Source organism: Cricetulus griseus, chromosome 7 (genome assembly GCF_003668045.3).
Source record: "Cricetulus griseus strain 17A/GY chromosome 7, alternate assembly CriGri-PICRH-1.0, whole genome shotgun sequence".
NCBI classification, from domain to species: domain Eukaryota; kingdom Metazoa; phylum Chordata; class Mammalia; order Rodentia; family Cricetidae; genus Cricetulus; species Cricetulus griseus.
Window position 1 is genome coordinate 99,789,563 of NC_048600.1, and position 24,372 is coordinate 99,813,934.

At 44.0% G+C, this 24,372-nt stretch overlaps 2 protein-coding genes across 8 annotated transcripts in view; one reads left to right on the forward strand and one right to left on the reverse strand.

The window, feature by feature from the left end:
- The window catches only part of Rps6kb1 (ribosomal protein S6 kinase B1), a 40,505-nt gene extending 36,622 nt beyond the window's left edge, over positions 1-3,883 (reverse strand). Inside the window, exon 1 of one of the 5 annotated variants that reach the window (XR_004770747.1) lies at positions 3,633-3,883. Coding sequence is in view for 3 of the 5 variants with exons in the window: in XM_027426359.2 (XP_027282160.1) it covers positions 3,633-3,773 (141 nt within the window). In the remaining 2 variants the exon portion in view is untranslated. Of the gene's footprint in view, positions 1-3,007; positions 3,029-3,632 lie in introns of those variants that run through there. The other 4 variants (XM_027426359.2, XM_027426360.2, XM_027426362.2 and 1 more) reach the window with 4 other exon arrangements.
- A 105-nt stretch (positions 3,884-3,988) lies between these two features.
- Positions 3,989-22,355, forward strand: Tubd1 (tubulin delta 1). 3 transcript variants are annotated; one of them, XM_027426365.2, is made up of 9 exons: positions 3,989-4,132; positions 6,033-6,252; positions 6,521-6,668; positions 8,612-8,828; positions 10,933-11,164; positions 13,153-13,317; positions 17,788-17,928; positions 20,275-20,458; positions 21,984-22,355. In XM_027426365.2, exons 2-9 carry the CDS (start codon positions 6,081-6,083, stop codon positions 22,090-22,092), a joined length of 1,368 nt encoding a protein of 455 aa, XP_027282166.1. In that variant the 5' UTR covers positions 3,989-4,132; positions 6,033-6,080; the 3' UTR covers positions 22,093-22,355. The 3 variants fall into 3 exon arrangements, with proteins under 3 accessions (XP_027282166.1, XP_027282165.1, XP_027282164.1); XM_027426364.2 differs by lacking the exon at positions 3,989-4,132 and adding an exon at positions 4,147-4,295; XM_027426363.2 differs by lacking the exon at positions 3,989-4,132 and adding an exon at positions 4,234-4,402.
- The last annotated feature ends 2,017 nt before the right edge of the window (positions 22,356-24,372 follow it).

Sequence of the window (24,372 nt, forward strand, 5' to 3'; positions counted from 1 at the left end):
AAAACCTACAAAGTTGTTATCTGTGTGATCAATTATTTAAAAAAAATATTATAGTTCGGGGCTGGAGAGATGGCTCAGAGATTAAGAGCAGTGGCTGTTCTTTCAGAGGTCCTGAGTTCAATTCCCAGCAACCACATGGTGGCTTACAACCATCTGTAATAAGATCTGGCGCCCTCTTCTGGCCTGCAGACACACATGCAGACAAAACAGTGTATACACAATAAAAAACAAACAAACAAAAAAACTATAGTTCTAAAAAACATGCCAGCTCTGGGTTACTTGCATTTGTTACTGAGTGGCTATGAACAGCTGACGGTAAACTCAGCAATGAAGGCTGGCCGCTGACAAGCTACAGTTCATGAAACAACAAACTGTCCAGTAAGCCAGGGTATCTTGAGAAAACTTTACATTTTATTTCATTGAACCCTCACTTCACAAAGAGAAAAAAATACCAGTTTACTCTCAATCCCATAGTATGGCCAAAGACATCTGTATACCTTTTTTTTTTTTTAAACTGAATTCAACTCGACATACAAATAGGCACACTGTGAATGAGGCTAACAAATGCAATCAGGACTCTGGAGGGCTGAGATGGTCCTGTGGGTAAAGGTGCTGGTCATCAAGCCTGATGACCTGAGTACACTCCCCTGAACTCACATACTATGGAAAGAGAGAACCAACTCCCACAAGTTGTCATCTTATCCACCCTGTGCACTATGGCATAATGTGAGTGAGGGACACACACACAATGCAGTAATAATTTGAAAAAGCATCTACGCAGGAGCCAATGAAATGGCTCAGCTGCTAAAGGCCCTTGCTGCCAAGTCTGAGGACCCAAGTTTAATCCTCAGATTCCCCACATGATGGAAAGAGAGAACTGACTCTCCCAAGCTGTCCTCTGACAACCCCCAACACATACTATTTCATACCTTCCTCATCATAATAAATAAATGTGGCTGGGCAGGGTGGTACACATCTTTAATCCCAGCACTGGGGAGGCAGAGGCAGGCTGATCTCTGTGAGCTGAAGGTCAGCCAGGTCTACAGAGTGAGTTCCAGGACAGCAAGGGCTGTTACACAGAGAAACCCTGTCTGGAAAAACTGAAACAAACAAATAAATGTGAAAGAGAGAGTCAGTGTGCAAACTGGATTTGGGGGTGCAAACCTACAACCCCAGCACACAGGAGAGAGGGTCAGGAGGATGAAGGAGAACCACAAGTTGAAGGCCAGTATAGCTACACAATAAGCCCGTGTCAATCAAATTTATCAAACTCAAGTCTTCAAGCTTGAAACTTCTGGTAGCAAGTGCTTTTTACCCACTGGGCCATCTGTCTGCTTCCAAGATATTTAAATCTATTCAGTATAATCTGCTGAATTGAGTCAAAAGACTCTAGTTGTGGGCAATCACTTCTTTGGCCTATGCCAAAGTTTCCTTATTATAACACAAAGAAGTGAGACTGCTCTGACATGCCACTAATGTTAAAAAAGAAAGATTTACACAACAAACTAAAAGTTGTACATTCACTATAGGAAGCATAAGATTTTCTAAGGATCTAAACTGTTACCACACTTCAAAATTTTAAAACTTTTTTTTCCAGAGTAATCTGGACTGATTCTCTTTAGGTAGCTGACCCAACACCATACCATCTCTTTCCCTTTATCCACCTTGGGACGTTGAGACACCTCTTTTAACACACTCAGTGAAGGCCTAGTGGTACACTGCCACCTGTATTCCTGGCACTCAGAAGCCTGATGCAGGAGAACTTTGAGTTTGAGGCCACCTGGCTACACAGTGACACATTGTATTTTTGGTTTTGATTTTTAAAGAATGCACTAAAGAGAAACATTTCAACTCTAAAAGCATTCCTCTTCAAAATCCCCCTCAATTACTTCTACTCTTCCTCCTAATTCCATTTCCCTAAGGCAGTGGTCACATTTCATTCTCTCATACACTTTTCCTATCCCAACAGTAGGCCAAACCTGGAACACCTAACTGCTCCTGAAGCACACTCAGAAAGTGAAAGAAAAACAAACAAGGCCCCAGTCCATCCCAAGAATCATAATACTGAATCTTCAAAAGACAATAGACCCATAGACCGAAAACTCCACCAGTAACTAATGACAGTATTCACATAAAGCCACACTCCTCAGCAATTTACTCTCTAGCCCCACTGCCATATGGAACCAATATAACTCAACAGTGTATCATATTTATAATTAAAGTAATCCTGTATTTGTTTCAAATTTAGTATTCACCATGTTTGATTAAAAGGCTAAGTGAAATTCCACATTTAAAAAGTGTGTGTCTCAAAACCCACATTTGGAACTGTGTAATTCTGAGAGTCATTTGATTATGAAAAGAGTAATACTTTGTTGGCCCACTTAATTTCATAAAGTCCTTATTTCAATTTTTTGCCAGAAGGGCACAATTTATTTACTAAAGAAGGAAAACTGGGGGTGAGAAGGGAAAGAGCCCCTATGCAAATACAATAAATATCTAAGATCAGCCCTAAACCTATATTCTTGTTAAAGAAGATGGCTTTAAATCACCATGAGGTTATTACTGAGGACATCTGTCCTGAATTGGTTCATTAGTTTGACATCTCATTTTTTTTAAACCTTCGGTGTAATATGTGTATACTTCAATAAATATTACTTTAGAAAAGGTGATAGTCCATAAATAACAAACTACTAGGGCAGCAAAGGTAAAAACCAAGATATGCAGTAGGAAAAGCGATTCTAAATTTAAACTTCAGCAAGGAAAACCCTCACACCACTATTCACAAGTCTCTGTTCAAGCAATTTATTTTTGGCGAGACAAATCACAGCTGTCAACGATGTTTCTTCCCCCACCCTACAATTAAATAAATTATTCCGAAAAAAAAATAGAGACATCTTCAACTTGAGGGGCATTAACTTACACATGCCGTGTGTCATTATGAATGTTTTTTTTTCCTTTAAAATGTCACACGGAAGGGGGGTTAAAAATAAAAGGCAAACAAACAAACCCTGGAAGATGCAGCAGAGCCCCCTTGCTCCCGAAATAAAACTCCTGGTGGCTGTAACAGCAGCGGCAGTGCTACTCCCGACAGAAGTTTTCAGCTGTCACTTCTAACAGCTGAGCGCTTCCTAGGAGAGAAGCGACAGGCCGAGAAGAGAGGTGGTTGTGGGGATTCTGAAGATTCAAGACTTGCACTCTTAAAACACTCCAAAGGGAAACCCTTCCGCGCCTCGCCTCACAACTGCACTTAGGGGACACCCAGCAAGATCAGCGCCCCCACCCCCAGCACACGCTCGCGCCACCCGGGCCACATTCAGGACCACAGCTCCAGAAGCCGAACGCGCGCCTCGGCTCCTCAGCGTTCCACAAACCCATCGCTCCGGGCTGCGCTGCTCTGGGGATGAGGGCGAGACCTGCACCTGCGCGCCCCGCAGAGGCCTCACACCTAGGGCCAGGTCCGCCCCGCCCGCTCCCCCGCTCGGCCGCGCCGCGCCTCAGCTCCTCCCGGAGACCGCCTGCGTCCCCCCGGGCCTCCGCGCCCCAGGACACACCAGGCTCCCTGAGCCCACGCCGCCACCCCGGCCCTGTCACCTCGTCCCCCCCACCCCATCCCCCGGGACCCCGGGCCTCACCCCCTCCTCCAGCTCATCCTCAGAGCCTGCGTCCTCTGGCTGGTCCAGGTCTATGTCAAACACTCCTGCCATGTCCTCAGCTTCCCTGTCTCGGAAGTCAGGCGCTGGGTAAAAGCCGTCCCGCCTCCGTCGTCGCCTCATGGGCCCGGACCCGCCGCAGACTTCACTGCTGCTGCCGCCATCACCGGCTGCTTAAGCTCAATGCGTCTGCGCCTAGGCCCCAGACTGGCTGCTCAAGTTCAGCCCCGGAGCATGCGTACAAGGTTCCGTGAAGCCAACAGTGGGCAGCGGACATGCGTAGCACTAGCTCCCGGCGCCAGGTACTGGCAGGAACATGCGCAGAATACCAACCGAAGCCAAGCCGGGAAAGTAGAGCATGCGCGTCACTGTCTAAGGCGTTTTCCTGGACACTGAGCATGCGTACCATATCTGAAGTTGATAAATTAAATTTGAACATGCGTGATTAACCTTTCTAAATAGAAGAGGAGGAAAGGGAAGAGGTGAGGAAAAAAAAAAACTTCAACGAGGTCTCCGTCTAAGGAGCATGCGCATTCGTTCGTTGTCCGTAGTTTTTAAAAGAAGTATTGAAAGTGAGCATGCGCATAATGAGAGGGTTTGTCTGAAGTTTGAACCGAACTGCAACTGCGGGTCGGAGAGCTGTCAGTGAGTGTGGGGCTAACGGGGAGCCGATAGGGCAGAAGGGCCAAGAGAAGAGTCTTGGCCTTGCTGTTTGCTAATTCAGTGGCTTTGGGAAGTTTCATAACCCTTCGGTAACTCAATTTCCTTATCTGTAAAATGAGAATAGTATTACCTACATTGCAGGCTTAGACGTTAAGTTGAAAATCTGGTTCGCTAGCTTCTGCTCATTTCCAGGGCTACACAGACTTGATGTGATGATGCATGTATCAAAATTCTCTTTTTAGCCCGCATGGTGGCCCACGCCTATAATCCCGGCTCTCAGGAGGTCGGAGGTAGAAGGATTACGTGTTTGAAGCCAGCTCAGACGAATAATAAAGATTTGTTTTAATACTTTATCTGGCCTTTCCCTGAGCTCCAACTTTGTTTTTCTTTCTTTTCTTTCTAAGAAAAGGGCCTTACTATGTAGCCCGGGCTGTCCTGGAACTTACTATGTAGACCTAGCTGGCCTTGAACTCATGGAGATCTGCCTGCCTGTGCTTCCCAAGTGCTGGGATTAAGGGCATGTGCCACCATGCCCCAGCCCTAACTTTGTTTTAATACTGGAACTAAGCATAAAACATTTCTTATTGATCTTTATTGTATTTACCTGGCCAGAAGCTGCTTAGTAGAAAAAGAATAAGTCATTTTCTTGAAAGACAGAAAATTAATGTTAGATGAATGTTCTGTTAATAAGCTAACTTCTGGTATCTATGTGACAAGAAGTGAATACGAAGAATTCCTTCAATTAGCTGGGTGGTGGTGGTGCCCCACCCTTTAGTCCCAGCATTAGGAAGGCAGAGGAAGGCAGATATTTGGGAGTTCGAGGCCAGCCTGGTCTACAGAGCGAGTGCCAGGTTAGGCTCCAAAGCTACACAGAGAAACCCTGTCTCAGAAAAAATAAATAAATAAATAAAGAATAAATTCACTCTTCGAGGTGGTGCAGTGGTGGCACATGCCTTTGATCTCAGCTCTCAGGTGGCAAAGGCAGGAGGAACTTTGTGCGTTTGAGGCCAGCCTCTGCCTCCTGAGTGCTAGAATTAAAGATACATGCTTACATGCCCAGACAAATAGTTACTTTTCATTAGTGTACATATATATTTTTTAAGGTTTTTTTTTTGGGGGGGGTGAGACATGGTTTCTCTGTGTAGCCCTGGCTGTCCTAGAACTCGCTCTGTAGACCAGGCTGGCCTCGAACTCAGAGATTCACCTACTTCTGCCTTCCAAATGCTGGAATTAAAGACAGCTGACTTACGTATTTATTGTGTACAGGGTTTTGCCTACACGTATGGCTTCAGGCCAGAAGGGGGCACCAGATCTCATTATAGATATGAACCACCATGTGGTTGCTGGGAATTGAATTCACGACCCCTGAAAGAGCAGCCAGAGCTCTCAACCTTTGAGCCGTCTCTCCAGCTTCATGTACAAATATGTTTAATTTTCTAAAAATTTTATTTATTTTTATGTTGTATGTAAATACCAGCACATCTGTATGTGCACCGTGTGCATGCAATGCCTGGGAAGGCCAGCAGAGGGCATTGGATCCCCTAGAACTGGAATTAGTGGCAGCAGTGAGGAGACCCAAACGTCTTCTGAAAGAAGAGCAAGTGCTTTAACCATTGAGCCATCTCTCCAACACTTTTCGTCTACATAATGAACACATGGCATATTGTTTGCTCTTATTAGTAATGTGGTGGTTTCTCATGTCTGTGTCTTTTTTTATAGGTCATCCATTCCCTTGTGTTTTAGACTAGGCCTAGCTTGTGGCTTGGCATGTCAATAGTAACAGTGCAACTTGGGCAGTGTGGCAACCAGATTGGCTTTGAAGTGTTTGATGCTTTATTTAGGGACACTCAATGTTCCCCTGGACTCTGCTCTAAGAGAGAAAATGAGGCTTATCAAGCATCTTGCAAAGAAAGATTTTTCAGAGAGGAAGAAAATGGAGGTAGGTGTGGTCAACAATCCTCTCCTTACTTTCATGTGAATGTCTTCAAAGTGTTTAGCTCATCCCTTCCATTGCACTAGGGAGGGCCTTTGCTTTTCTTTCCCTACCCCATGCTGGGGTTTAGTCTTATCTCCAACCCATGAATTAAAACAAAAACATAAAAAACTGAATCTAGGGCTGGCAATATGGTTCAGGGACTTAGAAGTTTATGCTCGCTCTGTGGTACTGACATAAAATGTATTATTTGTTTTTCTTTTCCTTACTCTAGTTCCAGTTGCCCGGGCTGTTCTTGTTGACATGGAACCTAAAGTTATCAATCAAACGCTATCAAAAGCTGGCCAGTCTGGCCGATGGAAATACGGTCAGCATGCATGCTTTTGTCAGAGACAAGGGTCTGGGAACAACTGGGCATATGGGTAAGAACAACTCCTCATGACTTTCAGTGAATTTAAAGCTATACAGTTAAGTATTCATACCGTGATAGTTGTATAGTTGACACAACAAGCTCAAAATCTTGGAAGTGCTCTGTTAAAATTTAGAATTTGGGGTCTGGTGTGGTGGCACAGTCTTTCATGCCAGCACTGAAGAGGTAGAGGCAGGCAGAACTCTGTGAATTCAGGCCAGCCTAGTCTACGTAGTGAGTTCCAGGCTGTCTTACTCAGTGTTTTGTTGCTGTGAAGAGGCACCCTGACCAAAGCAACTCTTATAAAAGAAAGCATTTAATTGGGCTGGCTTACAGTTTCAGAGGTTTAGTTGACTTTCATCATAGTGGGGAGCATGAGAGCAAGCAGGCAGATAGGGTGCTGAAGAAGTAGCTGAGAGATCTACATCTGAGTCCATAGGTAGCAGGAAGATAGAGACACAGGGCCTTGCTGGGGCTTTTGAAATCCCAAAGCCCACCTACAGACACACTTCCTCCAACAAGGCCACACCTCCTAATCCTTCTCAAACAGTGCTGCTCCCTGATGACCAGTCATTCAAATCTATGAGCCTATGGAGGCCATTCTTATTCAAACCACCACACAGGCCATCCAAAGCTACTTAGTCAAATCTTGCCTCAAAGAAAACTAAAATAAAATTAAGAATTTGGGCCACGGAGATGACTCAGGGTAGAGCCAAACCTTATGAACTCAGTTCAGTTCCCAGAACCCATATAGTATAAAGAGAGACCTGACTCCTAATGTCCACATATGTGCATGCCCTCCCGAAAATATGAAATAAAAAATTACAATTTAGAATGTGTCAGGCTTGGTGATGCAAGCCTATAATCCGAACTACTCTGAAAGCAGAGACAAGAGAATCTCAAGGTCAGTGTCTGCCAGAGCTATAGAGTAAGTTCAAGGTCATCCTGGGCAATTTAGCAAACCCCTGTCTCAAAATTACAAGTATATAAACAAAGGGGCCAAGCATATAGCTCTGCAGTACAGCCCTTGCCCAGTGTTGTTGAGGCACTAGGATCAACTTCCATTACCACCAGTAAATAAATATTCAGAATTTGATATCATTCCAAAACCTCTCATTCTCCTTGTGCCTGTGCTCAGGTAAAGGCCATTGGTGCAACCTCTTCATTATCCCTCTGCACACTTTGTATCAGCACAGTAACCTTACCTCAGAAGCATCCGGCTCTAAGGACTGTTTTTACAAGGCAGTAGTTCCCAAGTTTTGCTGTGCTATAGAATTTCCAGGTAATCCCAGCTCTTGGGAGGCTGAAGCAGGATCAGGAGTTCCTGGGCTGCTCTCACAAAATATATGAGGCCAGAGAGGAGATGACTCAGTAGGGAAAGGCAGTTGCTGCCAATTCTGAGGACCTGAGTTCAGACATGGTAGAAGGACAGACATATTCCATAGAATGTGACTTCTGCCCTCCACACATGCAGCATGGCCCTCTCTCTCTCTCTCTCTCTTTCTCTCTCTCTCTCTCTCTCTCTCTCACACACACACACACACACACACACACACACCATACATATGATGATACAACAAGTAAAATAATTGCATTGTTCTCATTTTAAAAAGAACCTTTTTAGTGGGGCGGTGGCGCACACCTTTAATTGTAGCACTTGGGAGGCAGAGGCAGGTGGATCTCTGTATTTTTAAGGCCAGTCTGGTCTATAGAGTGAGTTCCTAGACAACCAGGGCTGCTATACAGAGAAAACCTGTCTTGAAAAACATTATTTACCTGTAACATATATTTAACCTGTCTCTATTAAATGTTGTCAATCAGGGCACCTGTACTTACATGAGAGCTACTCCCATGGCTTTGAAAAGACCTCTGTCTCCTAAATGTCCTTCCCCTTTGTACCACATCCCTCTGGTTAAACTGACAGGTGTCATGTTTGTTTCTTCTGCTGTGGCATAGTTACTCTGTGCATGGACCGAAGCATGAAGAATCTATAATGAACTTAATCCAAAAGGAGGTGGAAAAATGCGACTCTTTGAGTGGATTTTTCATCATAATGAGTATGGCTGGGGGGACAGGATCCGGGCTGGGAGCCTTCGTTACACAGAAGTTACAAGATCAGTACTCCAGTTCATTGAAAATGAATCAGATTATATGGCCTTACAGAACTGGTGAGGTATGAACATGTTAATTAGAAGTTATGTATTTATTTTATGAGTGTTTTGTTTGTTTGTATGTATGTAAACACATGCATGCCTAGTTTTCAAGAAGGCTGGAAGAGGGCATGAGATTTCTGGTATTGGAGTCATGATGAGTTATGAGCCATGATGTAGGTGCTGGGAACCAAACCCAGGTCCTTTGGAAGATCAGCTAGTGCTCCTAATCACTGAGCCATCTCTCCAGCCCCTAATCAAAAGTTTTATGTTATATGTTCTTTTTTTTTTTTTAAATCAGTTTAGGCCCAAGTAAGAGTCTGGTATGGCCATATGCAATTTCTCTTTGGTAAATACTCAATAGTAGAAATTAGATCATACTAAGTTTTCTTTTTTAATATATATATATATATTTTTTAATATATATATATACATACATACATACATATATATATATATATATATATATATATATAGTGTTTGCCTGAATGCACCATGTGGTGTCACATGCCCTGGGACTGAGTTATGCAGCTGTGAGCTACCATGTGCATGCTGGGAATCAAGTCTTGGTTCTCTGGAGGAGAATCCAGTGCTTTGACCACTGAGCCATTTAATTTTTGTTATATTCTTTTTTTTTTGGTTTTTTGAGACAGGGTTTCTGTGTAGCCTTAGAGCCTATCCTGGCACTCGCTCTGTAGACCAGGCTGGCCTCGAACTCACAGAGATCCACCTGCCTCTGCCTCCCGACTGCTGAGATTAAAGCCATGCGCCACCAACACCCGGCTATATTCTTCATTCTTAAAGTGAACAGGAATAAATAATGGATCTCAGTTTTTTAGGACTGTTGAGTTCAGAATCGAGTGTGATATTTATATTAATAATTCATTTAATTTTGGTTACATTTTTCCCAAATATATGAAGTATTCTTTGTTTTTAAGTCTTTTTGATTCATTTTGGTCTTAGGGGTTTTGTTTTGTTTTGTTTTGTTTTTTTGAGACAGTCTTACTATGCCGTCCAGACTGACCTCCAACTCAAGACACATCTACCCAATCCAGCAACAGGCATGTGCCACCATGTATAGCTGAGGTGTTTTTTGTTTTTTTTTTAATTAAGCCAGTCATGATGGTTCATACCTTTAATCCCAGTTCTTAGGAGGCAGAGACAGGTGGATCTCTCTGAGTTCAAGGCTAGCCTGGCCTACATATAGAGCTCCAGGACAGCCAGAGCTACAAAGCAAAGAGTCCTGTCTCAAAAAAAAAAAAAAAGCAAATTTCCAAAGGTGATGGCCAGGGATGTACCTCATTACAGCATGGGCTTACCTTGTTTATATCCCTGGGTTCTGTCCCCAGTACCAGATGGCAGTAAGAATAACAACAAGGAATTTCAAAGTCAACTGCACATCTCTCAGGAGCCCGTTTTTTTGGGTTGGTCCTTCAGGTACTGCAAAGAGGGACCTTGCCCTCATATCGGGGTCCATGGTATTGTGGCTAGGCTTCAAACAATCTTAAGTCTTTCTACTGAGAATTTTGTGTTTGTTTTTTGGTTTTCTGTGTGTGTGTGTGTGTGTGTGTGTGTGTGTCTGTGTGTCTGTGTGTCTGTGTGTCTGTGTGTGTGTGTGTGTGTGGTTTGTTGGGTTTTTTTTGTTTGTTTGTTTGGTTGGTTTGGTTTTTTTCCCTGAGACAGGGTTTCTCTGTATTGTTTTGGAGCCTGTCCTGGAACTCCCTCTGTAGACCAGGCTGGCCTCAAACTCACAGAGATCGACCTGCCTCTACCTCCCGAGTGCTGGGATTAAGAAAAGAAAGTTTTATGCATACCAATTTCCTAATTGAAAGATCAAATGTAGGAAATGATTCGGGAAGGAAGTGTTGTAGCAATGACTTATTGTATTTGTTTTCATTTTTGTTTTGAGACTTTGTAGCTCTGGCTGTTCAAACTCAAGAGATCTATCTGCCTCTGCCTCTGCCTCTGCCTCTGCCTCTGCCTCTGCCTCTGCCTCTGCCTCTGCCTCTGCCTCTGCCTCTGCCTCCCGAGTGCTGGGACTAAAGGTATGCACCACCACTCACAGCAGGAATCTCCACACTTCATCACTCATCTCTCCTTTCCTGTCTTTGACCCTTTTCTCTCCAGGTTATCGTGCAGAATTATAACTCCATCTTGACTCTCTCTCACTTGTACCGGTCTTCAGATGCCCTCCTCATTCATGAAAATGATGCTGTCCACAAGATCTGTGCCAAACAGATGAACATCAAACAGATCTCCTTCAGAGATTTAAATCAGGTTCTTGCCCATCAGCTGGGGAACGTGTTCCAGCCTACATACTCTGAGGACGGCTCATCTCACTACCGCAGGGATCCACTAGGTACTGAGCCCCTCTATTATTTTTAGAAAAGACGTATGTTCTGAAAGCCCCAAAGTTATTTTCATTGTCTCCTCCCCTTTACCTGGAGATACTGTCAAGATATACCCCAAATCTGCCGACAGAACACCTTCATCTCTGAACTGTCTTACTGAAGATCTCAAGAAGTTACTAAGTTTCTCAAAAGTATACAATGTGAGTATCTAGATCAGTGGGTCTCAACCTGTAGGTCAAGATCCCTATGGAGGTTGAATGGCCCTTTCACAGGGGTCATCTAAGACCATCAGAAAATGCAGATATTTACATTACCATTCACAACAGTAGCAAAAATATGATTATGATGTAGCAACACAAATAACTTTACAGTTGGCAGTCACCACAACATGAGGAAATGTATTAAAGGGTCTCAGCACCAGGAAGGTTGAGGACCACTGAACTAGATCCTCCCCCACTGACTACATCATTTGTGGAGCCACTGTTCCCCCAGGACCGAAAATAGGGCAAGACAAATAGTGAGCACTTGATAAAATAGTCGTTAGGTGGCAATGCACGTGTTTCGTACAGTTGGGGGTGGAACCTAAGGTATTACACACACTAAGCAAGTGGTAACCCCCTGAGCTACCACCAGCAGATAAAAGGTATATAAATATGGGGTTCACAGAGATAATGGGGTTGGGCTGGAGAGATGGCTGAGTGGTTAAGAGCACTTGTTGTTCTTGCAGAAGACCCAGGTTCTGTTCCCAGCACCTCTAGTGGTTCACAACCATCTATAACTCCAGGTCATGAAGATCTGGCTCCTTCTTCTAACCCCTGGGGGCACCGGGCATGCACATAGTGTACATATGTACATTCAGGCAAAACATCCATATATATGATATAAAATAAGTAAATCTTAAAAAAAAAAAAAAAATGGGAGGCAGAGGCAGAGGCAGGTAGATGTCTGTGAGTTCAAGGCCAGCCTAGTCTACAGAGCGAATGCCAGTACAGGCCCCAAAAGCTACACAGAGAAACTCTGTCTCGAAAAACAAACAAACAAAAAAGAATGGATGTGGGTTTGTAATGTAAATTGGCCTTCTGTTTAAGCATTGAAAACTCAGAAGAGGGTTTGCTGCCACTCTTGACAGTGTTCTCTGAGCTTTTCTATCATTTTGTTTGATAAAGCTCCCTTGCTGCTTTACAGTAATGAAGGCAGTGGGGAGGAAGAGCAGGAAGATGTGGATGAGGAGAAAAACAGTTCAGAGAGACTCCAGGCTGCCGGGTGCTATATAGGAAAAGTGGAGAGTAGAGTTGGCCCAAGTTTGGGAGTGGCCAGAAAGAGGAAGACAGAGTGTCTGAGAAGGGAGGAAGTCAGTGGATAAGGATCTCAATCAAGTCCAAGGATTGCTAGGCTGAGGTAGAGTCAGAGAGCTGGCAGAGAGGCCTAGTGGGGTAACTTAATAGAGTGCACTGCTCCCAAGTGCTGGAATTAAAGGTGTACAAATATGCCTGGATATCTGTTTCTTTTTTAGCCAGAGTCTTTTGTAAGCCCTTGGGCTGGCCTGGAATTTGTGGACGGTCCTCCTGCCCCTGCCTCCTAAGTGCTGGGATTACAAGTGTGAGCCACCATACCCATCAAAAGTATGCTTTTTCAGCTATGCTAAAGTGAAGCAAAGATCCAGGCATGATAGTACACGCCTTTAATCCCGCACTCCAGAAGCAAAGGCAGATGGATCTCTGTGAGTTCAAGACCATCCTGGTCTACAAAGAGAGTTCCAGATCAGTCAGGGCCACACAGTGAGGCCCTGTGTTGATGATGATGATGATGATGATGATAAAAAGAAAAATGTAGTCTGTATCAGACACTGTCTGAAAATTCACTATTGTATTATCTAAGCAATTCTGGAAACGGAGAAAACATATTTGACTCAGAACATCAAGTCACGGTTGTGTAAAAACAATGCACAATTGTGGATGAAGTAAATTTAGTTCACATTTCTTTTTTTCCCTTACAGGAGACTTAATGGAGCATTTAGTTCCCCACCCTGAATTTAAAATGCTGGGTGTCCGTAACATCCCACAGATGTCTGAGAACTTTCTGGCATACAGCACGTTCACCTGGCCTGGCCTTCTCAAGCATTTGAGACAGATGCTTATTTCTGGTGCAAAAATGGAAGAAGGTAACGGGATATTTTAAAAATAGACAACCCACATACTGGGAAGGCGCCTGTCTGGGAACCCTGAGTATAAACTGACTCAGGCTGGTTGAAATAAAGGCCCCTTCTTCTAGCCAAAGAGGCTCCTTTAGAAACTCGCTGGGATATCACAGAGGGCTTCTTGATGGCTGTACAGTTTCATTTCAAAAGGATATTTAAGACAAGTGCCATGTTATTTCAAACCTTTATTTTATTTTAATCAAAGTAATGTATGAATGTAGCTTTTAAAATGAAGTAGTTAGCTCGGCGGTGGTGGCACATACCTTTAATCCCAGCACTCGGGAGGCAGAGGTAGGTGGATCTCTATGAGTTCAAGACCAGCCTAGTCTACAAGAGCTAGTTCCAGGGCAGCCTCCAAAGCCACAGAGAAACCCTGTCTCGAACCCCTCTCCCCGCCCCCCTCCATAGCAAGTTTCAGGTCAGCTTAGGGTATATCAGACCCTGCCTCAAAAGAAAAAGTCATGTATCAGTGAGATAGCTCCGTGGGTAAAGGTGCTTACATCCAAGCTGATAACCTGAATTGAATCCTTGGACCCCAAATGGTGGAAGGAAAGAACCAGGTCCTACAAGTCATCCTCTGACCTCCACACATGCACTATGGCACATATGAGCACATATGAGCACATGCCTACACATACAAGCAAGTAAATAAATTGAATTGTTTTTAAAAATTAAGTGATAGTCGGGTGGTGGTAGTCCACACCTTTAATCCCAGCACTCGGTACAAAGAAGCAGGTGGTTCTCTGTGAGTTCAAGGCCATCCTGGTGTACAGAGTGAGTTCCAGGACAGCCAGTGCCACACAGAGAAACCCTGTCTTGAGAACAACAACAACAAAAAAAAAAAAATCAAGTATTCAAGTAATTAAAATTCACTTAAGGATTGGGGTATAGCCCAGTGGTAGTGCACACAATTTTTAAAATTTTTATTTATTTTATAAGTATACTTGTTTTGTCTACATGTATATCTGTGTACAACATGCATACTTGGTACCTGTAGAGGCCAGAAGAGGGCCTTAGATTTCCCAGAACTAGAGTTACAGACGGTTGTGTGCCACCATTTGGATGCTGGGAATAGATAAGTGAGAGGTCCTGTCTTTGATCCTAGTGTTTCTCGGTAGGCGCACTGTATGTCAGCAGTGCAGTGAAGAGCTGTTTGTAAGGAGACCACAGCAGTGTCTGCCCTCCGCTTCCCTCACTCAGATAAAAACCACTTCAATGCTTTCAGTCGCTTCTTCTGAAATTTATGTCCCTATTTCTAAATATTTGACCCTGATTTAATTTTGTCTCCTGCCTTAACGATTGCCTATTCCCTTCCTCTTTTCCTCACTTTTTAAAAGTTTTAATTTGCTTTTGTTTGCTTTTCATTTACTCCAAGGTCTTCATTTTTTTGTTTGTTTGGTTTTTGAGACAGGGTTTTTCTGTGTAGCCCTGGCTGTCCTAGAACTAGCTTTGTAGACCAGGCTGGCCTCAGATAGACAGAGATCCACCTGCCTCTGCCTCCCGAGTGCTGGGATTAAAAGTGTTCACCACCGACACCGGCACAACTTCACTTTCTATAGTGCTGCTTACTGTTAAGAAGTCTCATTTATTTTTTTAACTATGGCCCTAGGGACAGAACTTGAAAGATTGCTTCCTTGGCAAGGAATAACATTGACAAGTAATATTGCCACAAGCTAGTAAACTGCTTAATACATCAAGAAATTCAGATATCATTTTATATACTTCATAAAGCTCTTATTTAAAGAGAAGAAAGAAAGGAAAAAAACCCTTAAAAGGGCTTGGCAGATCTCTGTCTCAAACAAAACAAACAAACAAAACCAGACTGGCGCTATTCTCAGTGGTTAAAGGGCTTGCTATGCAGTCCTGAGGACCAGAGTTTAGATCCTGGAGAGCATGTGATGAGTTGGCCCTCCTATTCATGCCTCTAACTCCAGCTCTGAGGGGAGCAGAGACCAGAGAATTGCTGGGGGAACAGACTGAGAGTGATGCAGGAGGACACCAGATGCTCCCTGTGGCCTCCCCTCAAATGCTCACCTGGGCATACACGGACACACACTACCTACCACATACATCACAGGAAAAACTTCCCCGCCCTTGTAGTACGTCCACTGTGTTGATGAGACGCCTCACAAAAGGAGCAGAGAGGAGGCTCAAGGCTTCCTGATGGCCGAAGGCAGCATCAAGGCTCAGGCTGTAGTTTGGTGTGGAGCACTTATGAAGCAGACACAAGGCCTTGGGTTCAAATCGCTGTCCAGGCACCAGTCTTCTCAAAGTTGGGGATAGGCAGAGCTTCTACTCAGTTTCCTATTAGAGTCTCTTCATTACCGAAGCTGGCATCAACAGTTTAGCTTTTTCAGAGGGGAACCCCCTACCCCGCCCCACTCCCGCCCGTTCCCTCTGCTGTTAGAAATGTCTGTCTTGTTCCCAGGACTTCCACAACAGGAGAGCAGAGTTTCCATTGTCCTGGTTGCTCAGTCAGTAACTGTATTCACATCTGTTGCTTTTCTTCCTGTTAAGACATACTTTGTTATCTTAATGGGAGCAGGAGAGAGGTAGCACACCAGTGTATGTGTGGTCCTTTATGTTTAACTAGAAATCACTGGATGTTATTTAGTAGCAAGTATTATAGAAAAGTGTAAAATAAGCCTGGCATTGGTGGCACATGCCTTTAACCCCAGCACTCGGGAGGCAGAGGCAGGCGGATCTCTGTGAGTTCGAGGCCAGCCTGGTCTCCAGAGCGAGTGCCAGGATAGGCTCCAAAGCTACACAGAGAAACCCTGTCTCAAAAAACCAAAAAAAAAAAAAAAGAAAAGAAAAGAAAGAAAAGAAGAAAGAAAAGTGTAAAATAACAGGTAGAACCCCCCACCACCACCACTTTTTTGGCTTGTTCTAGCAATACCTGCAAATACCTTATGAAGCACAGTGATCTTCAAGGGAGGGTGAGGCATCTTGCACCAAGCTCTCTCAGGTCAATAATGTGCAGTTTGCTTAGTCATTTTCCCAAATGGAACTGTAGGGTGTCTATGTTTGTTTTGTTGTTTTGTTTTTGCAGTTTGTTACAAAGTTCAAGCATACAAAAAGGGGGGGAGCTAGAGAGAAGGCCCAGCAGTTGAGAGCACTGACTGCTCTTCCAGAGGATCTGGGTTCAATTCCCACCACCCGCATGGCAGTTCACAACTTTCTATAACTCCAAGATCTTTCTTTTGTTTTGTTTTGGTTTTTTGTTTTTTCGAGACAGGGTTTCTCTGTGTAGCTTTGGAGCCTATCCTGGCACTTGCTCTGGAGACCAGGCTGGCCTCAAACTCACAGAGATCCTCCTGTCTCTGCCTCCCGAGTGCTGGGGTTAAAGGCATGCACCACCAACGCCCAGCCTTAACTCCAAGATCTTACACTCTCACATAGACATACATGCAGGCAAAAAAAAAAAATGTACATAAAATAAACATACATAAAATAATGTACATAAAATAAGAATAAATAAATTATTTAAAAAATTTTTGTAGTTGGGCATTGGGTGCGCACGCCTTTAATCCCAGCACTTGGAGGCAGAGGCAGGTGGATCTCTGTGAGTTCCAGGCCAGCCTGGTCTACAGAGTGAGTTCCAGGACACCCTCCAAAGCAATACAGAGAAACCCTGTCTGGGGGGGGGGGATTGTAATGCAGGGATTGAATTTAGAGTTTATGTATACTAGGCTAGTGTACTACCATTGAGCTATATAGCCAGCCCTGAATGTTTTCCGTTTTTTGAATATACGACTAAGGATTTAGGTAAACATATTTATGGCACAAACCAAAGTGAGGGATCTAGTTATATAACTGTTCATGTTATTGGAGGCAGGGGCAGGCATTTCTCTGTGAGTTCGAGGTCAGTCTGGTCTACATAGCAAGTTCTAGGATAGTCGGGGCTACTTAATAGGTAGACCCTGGGGAGGAAGTGGGGCAGAGAGACACAATCGAGTACAGACAGAGGCAGAGAGAGGTGACAGTGTCATTTAACATGATTGAGCACCCTTGTAATCTCAGCATGAGGCAGGAGGATTGTGAGTTTAAGGCTACTCTAGGGCTACTTACTTACTCTAGTAGTAAGACTCCATCCAAACAAAGTGGACATGGTGGCTAATACCTGTAATCCCCGAAACCTTGGCACTTCAGAAACCAAAGCAGAAGTTCCAGACCAGCCTGGCCTACATTGTGAGTTCTAGGCTACAGAGTGTGAACCTGCCTCAAAAACAAACAAGCAACCAAACAAACATATACCTCAATGTGGGGTGGATTATCCAAGGGCCTTTGACTCCTGATTGCCAATTCTCCTGCATGCTTTACCTCCCAAGTGCTGGGATTTCAGGCACGTGCTACCACACCCATCCTAAACATCTATATTTTTCTCTTGTTCTTCAAAGACGCTTATAAACTCTAGCTTTTCTTGTGTGCTAGGTATCGACTGGCAGGTGCGGCCTCCTTTCTCAGGCCTTCCACCTCTTGGCAAAATGTCTGTCCACAAGGATCTTCATTTTAACACCTCTATTGCTAACTTGGTCATTCTCCGTGGGAAAGACGTGCAGAGTGCAGACGTGGGTAAGCATAAATGCAGGTAAAAGTTGAGGCATATATTTTGGAACATGTGGGTGTTTTAAAAACAACTTCTGGGATGGTGCAGTGGGGAGAGGCACTTACCTCATAAGCCGGGACAACCTGTCACCTGGAACTCATGTAAAGGTCGGTAAGGGAGCCGACCCCACAGAGATAGCCTCCAACCTCCATACCAACTAAATACAAATTGCATTAATTTTATCTAGGCATTTAATCACCTTTTTATTTTCATTTATTTTGGGTTTTCGAGACAGGGTTTCTCTGTGTAGCTCTGGAGCCTGTCCTGGAACTCATTCTGTAGACCAGGATGGCCTTGAACTCACAGAGATCCACCTGCCTCTGCCTCCCTTGAGTGCTGGAATTAAAGGCATGTGCCTCCACCACCTGGCCTTAATTACCTTTAATCTCAGTTTAGGAGACAGAAGCAGGCAGATCTCTGTGAGTTTGAGGGCAGCCTGGTCTACATAGTAAGTTCCAGGCTAGCCAATGCTATATAATGAGACTCTGTTTCAAAAAACAAACAAAACAACCCAATTTAGCAGTTGGAATAGATAACCCGCTGAGCCATCTTTCCAGCCAAGCCAGTATTCTTAACTTCAATAGGAAGAGTTGAGAGGGAGGGAGGGAAGGAGGGAGGGAGGAAGGGGGAGAGTGAGAGAGAGAGAGAGAGAGAGAGAGAGAGAGAGAGAGAGAGAGAGAGAGAGAGAGAGTTTTGTGTATGTGTCCTCTGTGTTTGTGTGGTGTGGGTTAGGTGTGTATGTGTGCTGTAGAGGTCAGAAGCTAATATGTGTCCTTTCTCTGGTGTCATTGACCTTGGGATTTTATTCTTTGTTTTTTGTTTTAATTTCTGTTTTTTCGAGACAGGGATTTTCTGTGTAGCCCTGGCTGTCCTAGAATTCACTCTGTAGATCAGGATAGCCTTAAACTCACAGAGATCAAGCACCTGCCTCTACTTCCTGAGTGCTGGGATTAAAGGTGTGTCTTTCCTGTAGTCCCCAAACTTACTATGTAGCTGTGGGTGGCTTTGAACTCCTGATCGTCCTACCTCCACTTTCCAAGTGCTAGGATTATGTGTGCCAGTGAACCCCAGGGTCTACACTGCCCAGTGATGGGATCACACCCACCACACCCAACTTCCTCGACTTGGTCTCTGGGATGGAACTCAGATGTTCATGCAGACTGAGCCACATCCTCTCACCTTAGGAAGAGAAGTTTAGTGTGTGTGTGTGTGTGTGTGTGTGTGTGTGTGTGTGTGTGTGTGTGGTGTATTGGGGTACAAATATCTCGAATGTGTGTGGTGAGAAACAATTTGTTGGTTGTCTGTCTGCTCTGTGGGTCTCTGCCTGTCCTGTCCTTGTACTTTCTTCCGGAGGACCTCATTCTGCTGATCCCTGTACTTAAGCTTTATATAAAACCATCATTCAATAAAGCCTGCTCTGCTTCCTGCTGGCTCATTCTGAAATTCTTTTCCCCCACAGAACCAAGGATCCGATTTACCTAGTGGTCTCCTCAGACTGAGCCATGACAAATCCAAGGCCATGGAGTTAAGACATGCTTTTACTGTACACAGCGAGTACAGTCTGGCTTGTGAGATTCCCAGATTGCAGGTTCACATCTGAGAAACACACCTAAGGAGAGCCAGAGGCACTTAGGCCTCAAGCATGCTTCATTGCTAGTTTAACATTCATAGTTGAGATAGCTCTTTGCAGACAATCTTCATAGCAAACCTTGTAAATTGTACTATGATTTTTTATTTTATTTTATTTCATTTATGTCTATGTTTTGCTTGCATGTATTTCTACGTGTCACATGCATGCATGGTGCCTAAAGATGCCAGAAGAGGATGTCAGAGCCCCTGGGACTACCAGTTGTGAATGCCTCTGTGGGTGCTGGGAATTGAACCTGGGTCCTCTGGAAGACCAGCCAGTGCTCTCAACTTTTTAAGCACTGGACCATCCTTCCAGTCCCAGAGACTTTAAGTGGAGTCTAGATTGAGGGCTCCTTGCCTTCTTCTCTCCCCTTAATTTTTCCTGTCTTTGTATCCTTCCTTCAGAATTAATAGCTGTTGTTTTTTTTTTAACATTTGTGTGTATGTGTTGGTGTACATGTGTGCTTGACATAACATGCCACAGCAAACATGTGGAGATCAGAGGACTACTTGCAGGAGTGTCAGTTCTTTCCTTCACCATGTGGGACCCAGGAATTGAACTCAGGTCATTGGGCTTGGCAGCAAACACTTTTACTCCCTGAGCCATCCTGTCAGCCCTCGTTATAACATCCTCAGGTGTGCAGAAGGGACTTTGCTCATTTGTGTGGTGTTTCTAATTCTAGAGGGATTTAAAGACCCAGCTCTCTACACTTCCTGGTTGGAGCCTGTTCATGCTTTTAGCATGTGGAAAACCCCGAGAGCCTTTGACAAGTATGAGAAGTCTGCAGCCCTGGTTAGCAATAGCCAGCTCTTAGTGAAGCCACTTGACATGCTCGTGGGCAAGGCATGGAATATGTTTGCTTCCAAGTAAGTACAGGAGAGGTCTCCAGACTTGCTCACCTCAGCCAGACAATGCCAAGGTAAGGCATGAGGTGTGCTGTGTAGCAAGCCTGGCTGCCACCATGTGGCTGTGAGGCTTTGGGCATATAACTTAAAGGCTACCCCTCATCCAGGCAGCAAGGATCCAATGAGGTAATCATGCAAAACACCTGCTATACCACTTGGCTAACAAAGTGGTCAGTAATTGTTCTGTGCTGTTACTTTTATTTTATGTGTGTGGGTATTTTGCTTATGTGTATGTCTGTATGCCACAGACATGCCTAGAGCTGTGGGAGGCCAGAAGAAGGTGTTGGACCACCTGGAACTAGAGTTACAGATGGTTGTGAGTGTGTAGGCACTGGGAGTAGAACTTGGGTCTTCTAGAAGAACACCCAGTGCTCTTAACCACTAAGCTATCTCTCCAGCATGTCGCCTATACTACTTTTAATATATAGGACTTGTTTACCAAATGAATAGTTTCTAGGCAAGATTCAAAATTTCATAATAAGATAGTTAAAAAAAAAAAAAAAAAGATCCCTGGCACGAGAGATGTTGCTTGGGAGAAGAGCACTTGCCCAGCATGTGTGAGGGCCTGTGTTCTGTCCCTAACACTGGTAAGAGAACAGAAAAAGTCCTGGGGAGTAGACAAGACTCTGGTCTTCCTCAGTAATAGCAATGTATTTGAGGGAAGCCTTAGCAACTTCTTGGCCTCTTCCCACAGACAGAATACAATTCTCCAGGTGACTAAACAGGGTTAGGATTTCCCAGGCCTACTCACCCTGCCCAGGCTGGTCCATAGTCGGTCTCCTCCTCACCTGGATCCCAAGTCCTCTTTAGGTTCAAGCTCTCTTACTGTTGCTATGACATCAGTTTATCTCATGTCTACACTCTCTGTTCTTCTGGGAGCTGGGTTTCTCCTGACCCAGAACATTTGGGTTGGAAGGGTCTGAGAAAACCACCAAGACAGAACCCTGGATTCATTTCTATTTGTTTGTTTGTTTGTTTGTTTGTTTGTTTGTTTCAAGACAGGGTTTCTCTGTGGCTTTGGAGGCTGACCTGGAAGCTCTTGTAGACCAGGCTGGTCTCGAACTTACAGAGATCCACCTGCCTCTGCCTCCCAAGTGCTGGGATTAAAGGCATGTGCCACCACCGCCCAGCCCCTGGATTCATTTCTAATGTCAAACCTTAAGTGAATCTTCTGGGCTCCTTTTTAGAATTGATGTGGAGGCAGTCACCCCCTGTAGTGTACTGAGCCCATTTGCCAGGAATACAGAGTCAGACATGCGCCTTCCCCTGAGCCATCTTGGACAGTAAAGGCAGAGGGAGTGTGACATAAGCTGAAATTCTGCTAAGGTTATTTACTGATTCTGAGTAAAATGTGACCCACACATAAGTAAGGTCCTTGAGAGGTTCTGTAAGCTTTGAACGCTCACAAGCCAGGAAAAGTCTATTTATTGTTTAAGCTTCTCCTTTGCCTTGATTTGTTGATTTGACGGTTTCTGCTTTTCACCAGAGCCTACATTCATCAGTACACAAGATTTGGAATGGAGGAAGAAGACTTTTTGGACAGTTTTACATTGTTAGAACAAGTTGTGGCCAGTTACGGTAGCCTCGGACCCTAAACTAAGAGGAAAAACACCTCACAGGACTTTCGGACTAAAATATTTTCAAAATTGAGCCATGCACAGTGGAGGTCACGTGTGATCCCAGCATCCTGGAAGTAGAAACAGGAGAATCAGGAGGTCAAGGTCATCCTTGGCTACATCAAGAGTTCTGAGCCAACCTGGGCTACGAGACCCTGTCTCAGAACAGACAAATAAATACAAATGCTTGCTCTAAAGTTCAATCTGTTAAAGTAATAAAATAGAATGCTGAATTTGGTAAACTGTTGCTGAGTCCTGTTGCTAAAAGAAAACTGCTTTTCCACTAATTCATGTCTTTCAAGCATTTTTAACTATGACAATATTTATAAATGAGTGATTTGGAGGAATTGTTTAAATTCTTTTTCCTAATTTTCCTTCTTCTGGATAGATTATTTCAACAAGTAATTTATAGTGATGACTGTGTTGACTTCAATTTGGAGTGTAGTGGCTGTAGCAGAATAACCATTTGGTCTTATTGAAGCCAACACAGAACTTGCTGTGTTTTCTTCAGTGATGAATAAAATACTTACAAATTGGAAAAAATAGAATGCTAATTCTAGTTTATGTACTCTGTCCACAGACATGAAGAAAACACTTCAGGTCGAGTGTATTGTATTTTCAGGGAAAACATGTGTTGTGGAATATTACTCTATGTAAAGGTGTGTTACACTTGTTTATGCTGCATTTGTTTAATTATGTAAAGATGTGTTGCTGTCTTACCTTGTCTGCCTAAGGAACCTGATAGATCTAACAAAAAGTTGTCCTGACAACAGGTATGCAGAGAGAATAAGTAGGAGGAAGAATCTAGAAAAGAGAGAGAGGGAGAGGGAGAGAGAGAAAGAGAGAGAGAGGAGAGAATAAGGGAGACGGACCCTGGGACCAGTCATCCAGGCAGCTGCCAGCCACTCTGATAGGGAGAAAACAGAAAAATAAGACATATAGAATGAAAGAAAGACAAACAGCCCTGAGGCAAAACATAGATGAAAAGAAGGTTAAATTATTAGAGCTAGTGGGATAAGCATAAGATAAGGCTGAGCATTATCTTATTCATAACTAATAATTATTCATAACTAATAATACGTCTCTGTGCTATGATTTGGGAGCTGGTTAGTGGCCCAAAAGAAAAACTGCTGCAGACATGTATTTGATAATTCATTTATAAGAAAAAAAGCAATGTTTCTATAAAGAACATCATTTCATTAGGCCAGGATCTCATACTGTTGGGCTCAAGAGAACCCTCTGCTCCAGCCTCCAGAGGAAGCTGTGTGCGCCTTGGAGTTTACTTTAAAAGAATTCCACAAACACTTGACAGCCACATAACTGTTAAGAATCCAATGGAAGGGCCAGCCATGGTGGCGCACACATTTAATCCCAGCACTCAGGAGGCAGAAGCAGGTGGATCTCTGTGAGTTTGAGGCCAGCCTGGTCTCCAGAGTGAGCTCCAGGACAGCCAGGACTATCATACAGAGAAACCCTATCTCAAACAAACAAAACAAAAGAATCCAAGAAAAGGAAATGTTTTGTTTGTCTCCATGTTTCTAAATCTTCCCTCATTACTCAAAAAGATTTACTAAATGTGATCTACACTTTCACAGTTCAGATGGAAGCTGAAAAATGTGAGGATGCATGTGGGCTTTTAAGAAAAGGTGTGTGTGTGTGTGTGTGTGTGTGTGTGTGTGTGTGTGTGTGTGCACGCGCGCGCAGGCATGCGTGTGGCTGTGCACATGTAAGAAGGTACCCATGGAGGCCAGAAGGAGACGTTATATTCTGTGGAGCTGGAGATACAGGTGTTGGTTCTGGGAACTGAACTCAGGTTTTCTGCAAATGCAGTAACTAGCACTCTTAACCCACCCGCCATCTCTCCAGCCCCAGCATGGGTTTGGTTGGTTTGTTTGTTTTTGAGGCAGGGCCTCTGTAGCCCAGGATGGTCTGGAGCTTGCTATGATTGTCCAGTCTGGCTTCAGCTTTCAGTCTGAGAGGTACAATTCTGTGATAATGAATGCTTTGAACCACAAGAGGGAGATGTTGTCAAATGCTACAGTGTGACCATTGATTCCTAATACAACGAGCTACTTTACAAGGCTATTTAAAAATTAACCTTGGGCCAGGTGCAGCTGTGTGCCCTACACTTCCAGCACTCAGGTGACTGGGGCAGGAGGAGCTGTTCAGTCAGGAGTTCAAGATGAGCCTGGACAAAAAAAAAGTTTGAACACTGTTGCAAACAGTTGTAATCCTAACAACTTGTGAGATGGAGGCAAG

Excerpts from the sequence above, each read along its gene's own strand:
- Tubd1 (XM_027426365.2), top strand. The coding sequence starts at position 6,081 with ATGTCAATAGTAACAGTGCAACTTGGGCAGTGTGGCAACCAGATTGGC. Across the intron at positions 11,165-13,152 it reads CTACCGCAGGGATCCACTAG|GAGACTTAATGGAGCATTTA; the intron begins GTACTGAGCCCC and ends TTTCCCTTACAG. Across the intron at positions 17,929-20,274 it reads CGTGCAGAGTGCAGACGTGG|AGGGATTTAAAGACCCAGCT; the intron begins GTAAGCATAAAT and ends TTCTAATTCTAG.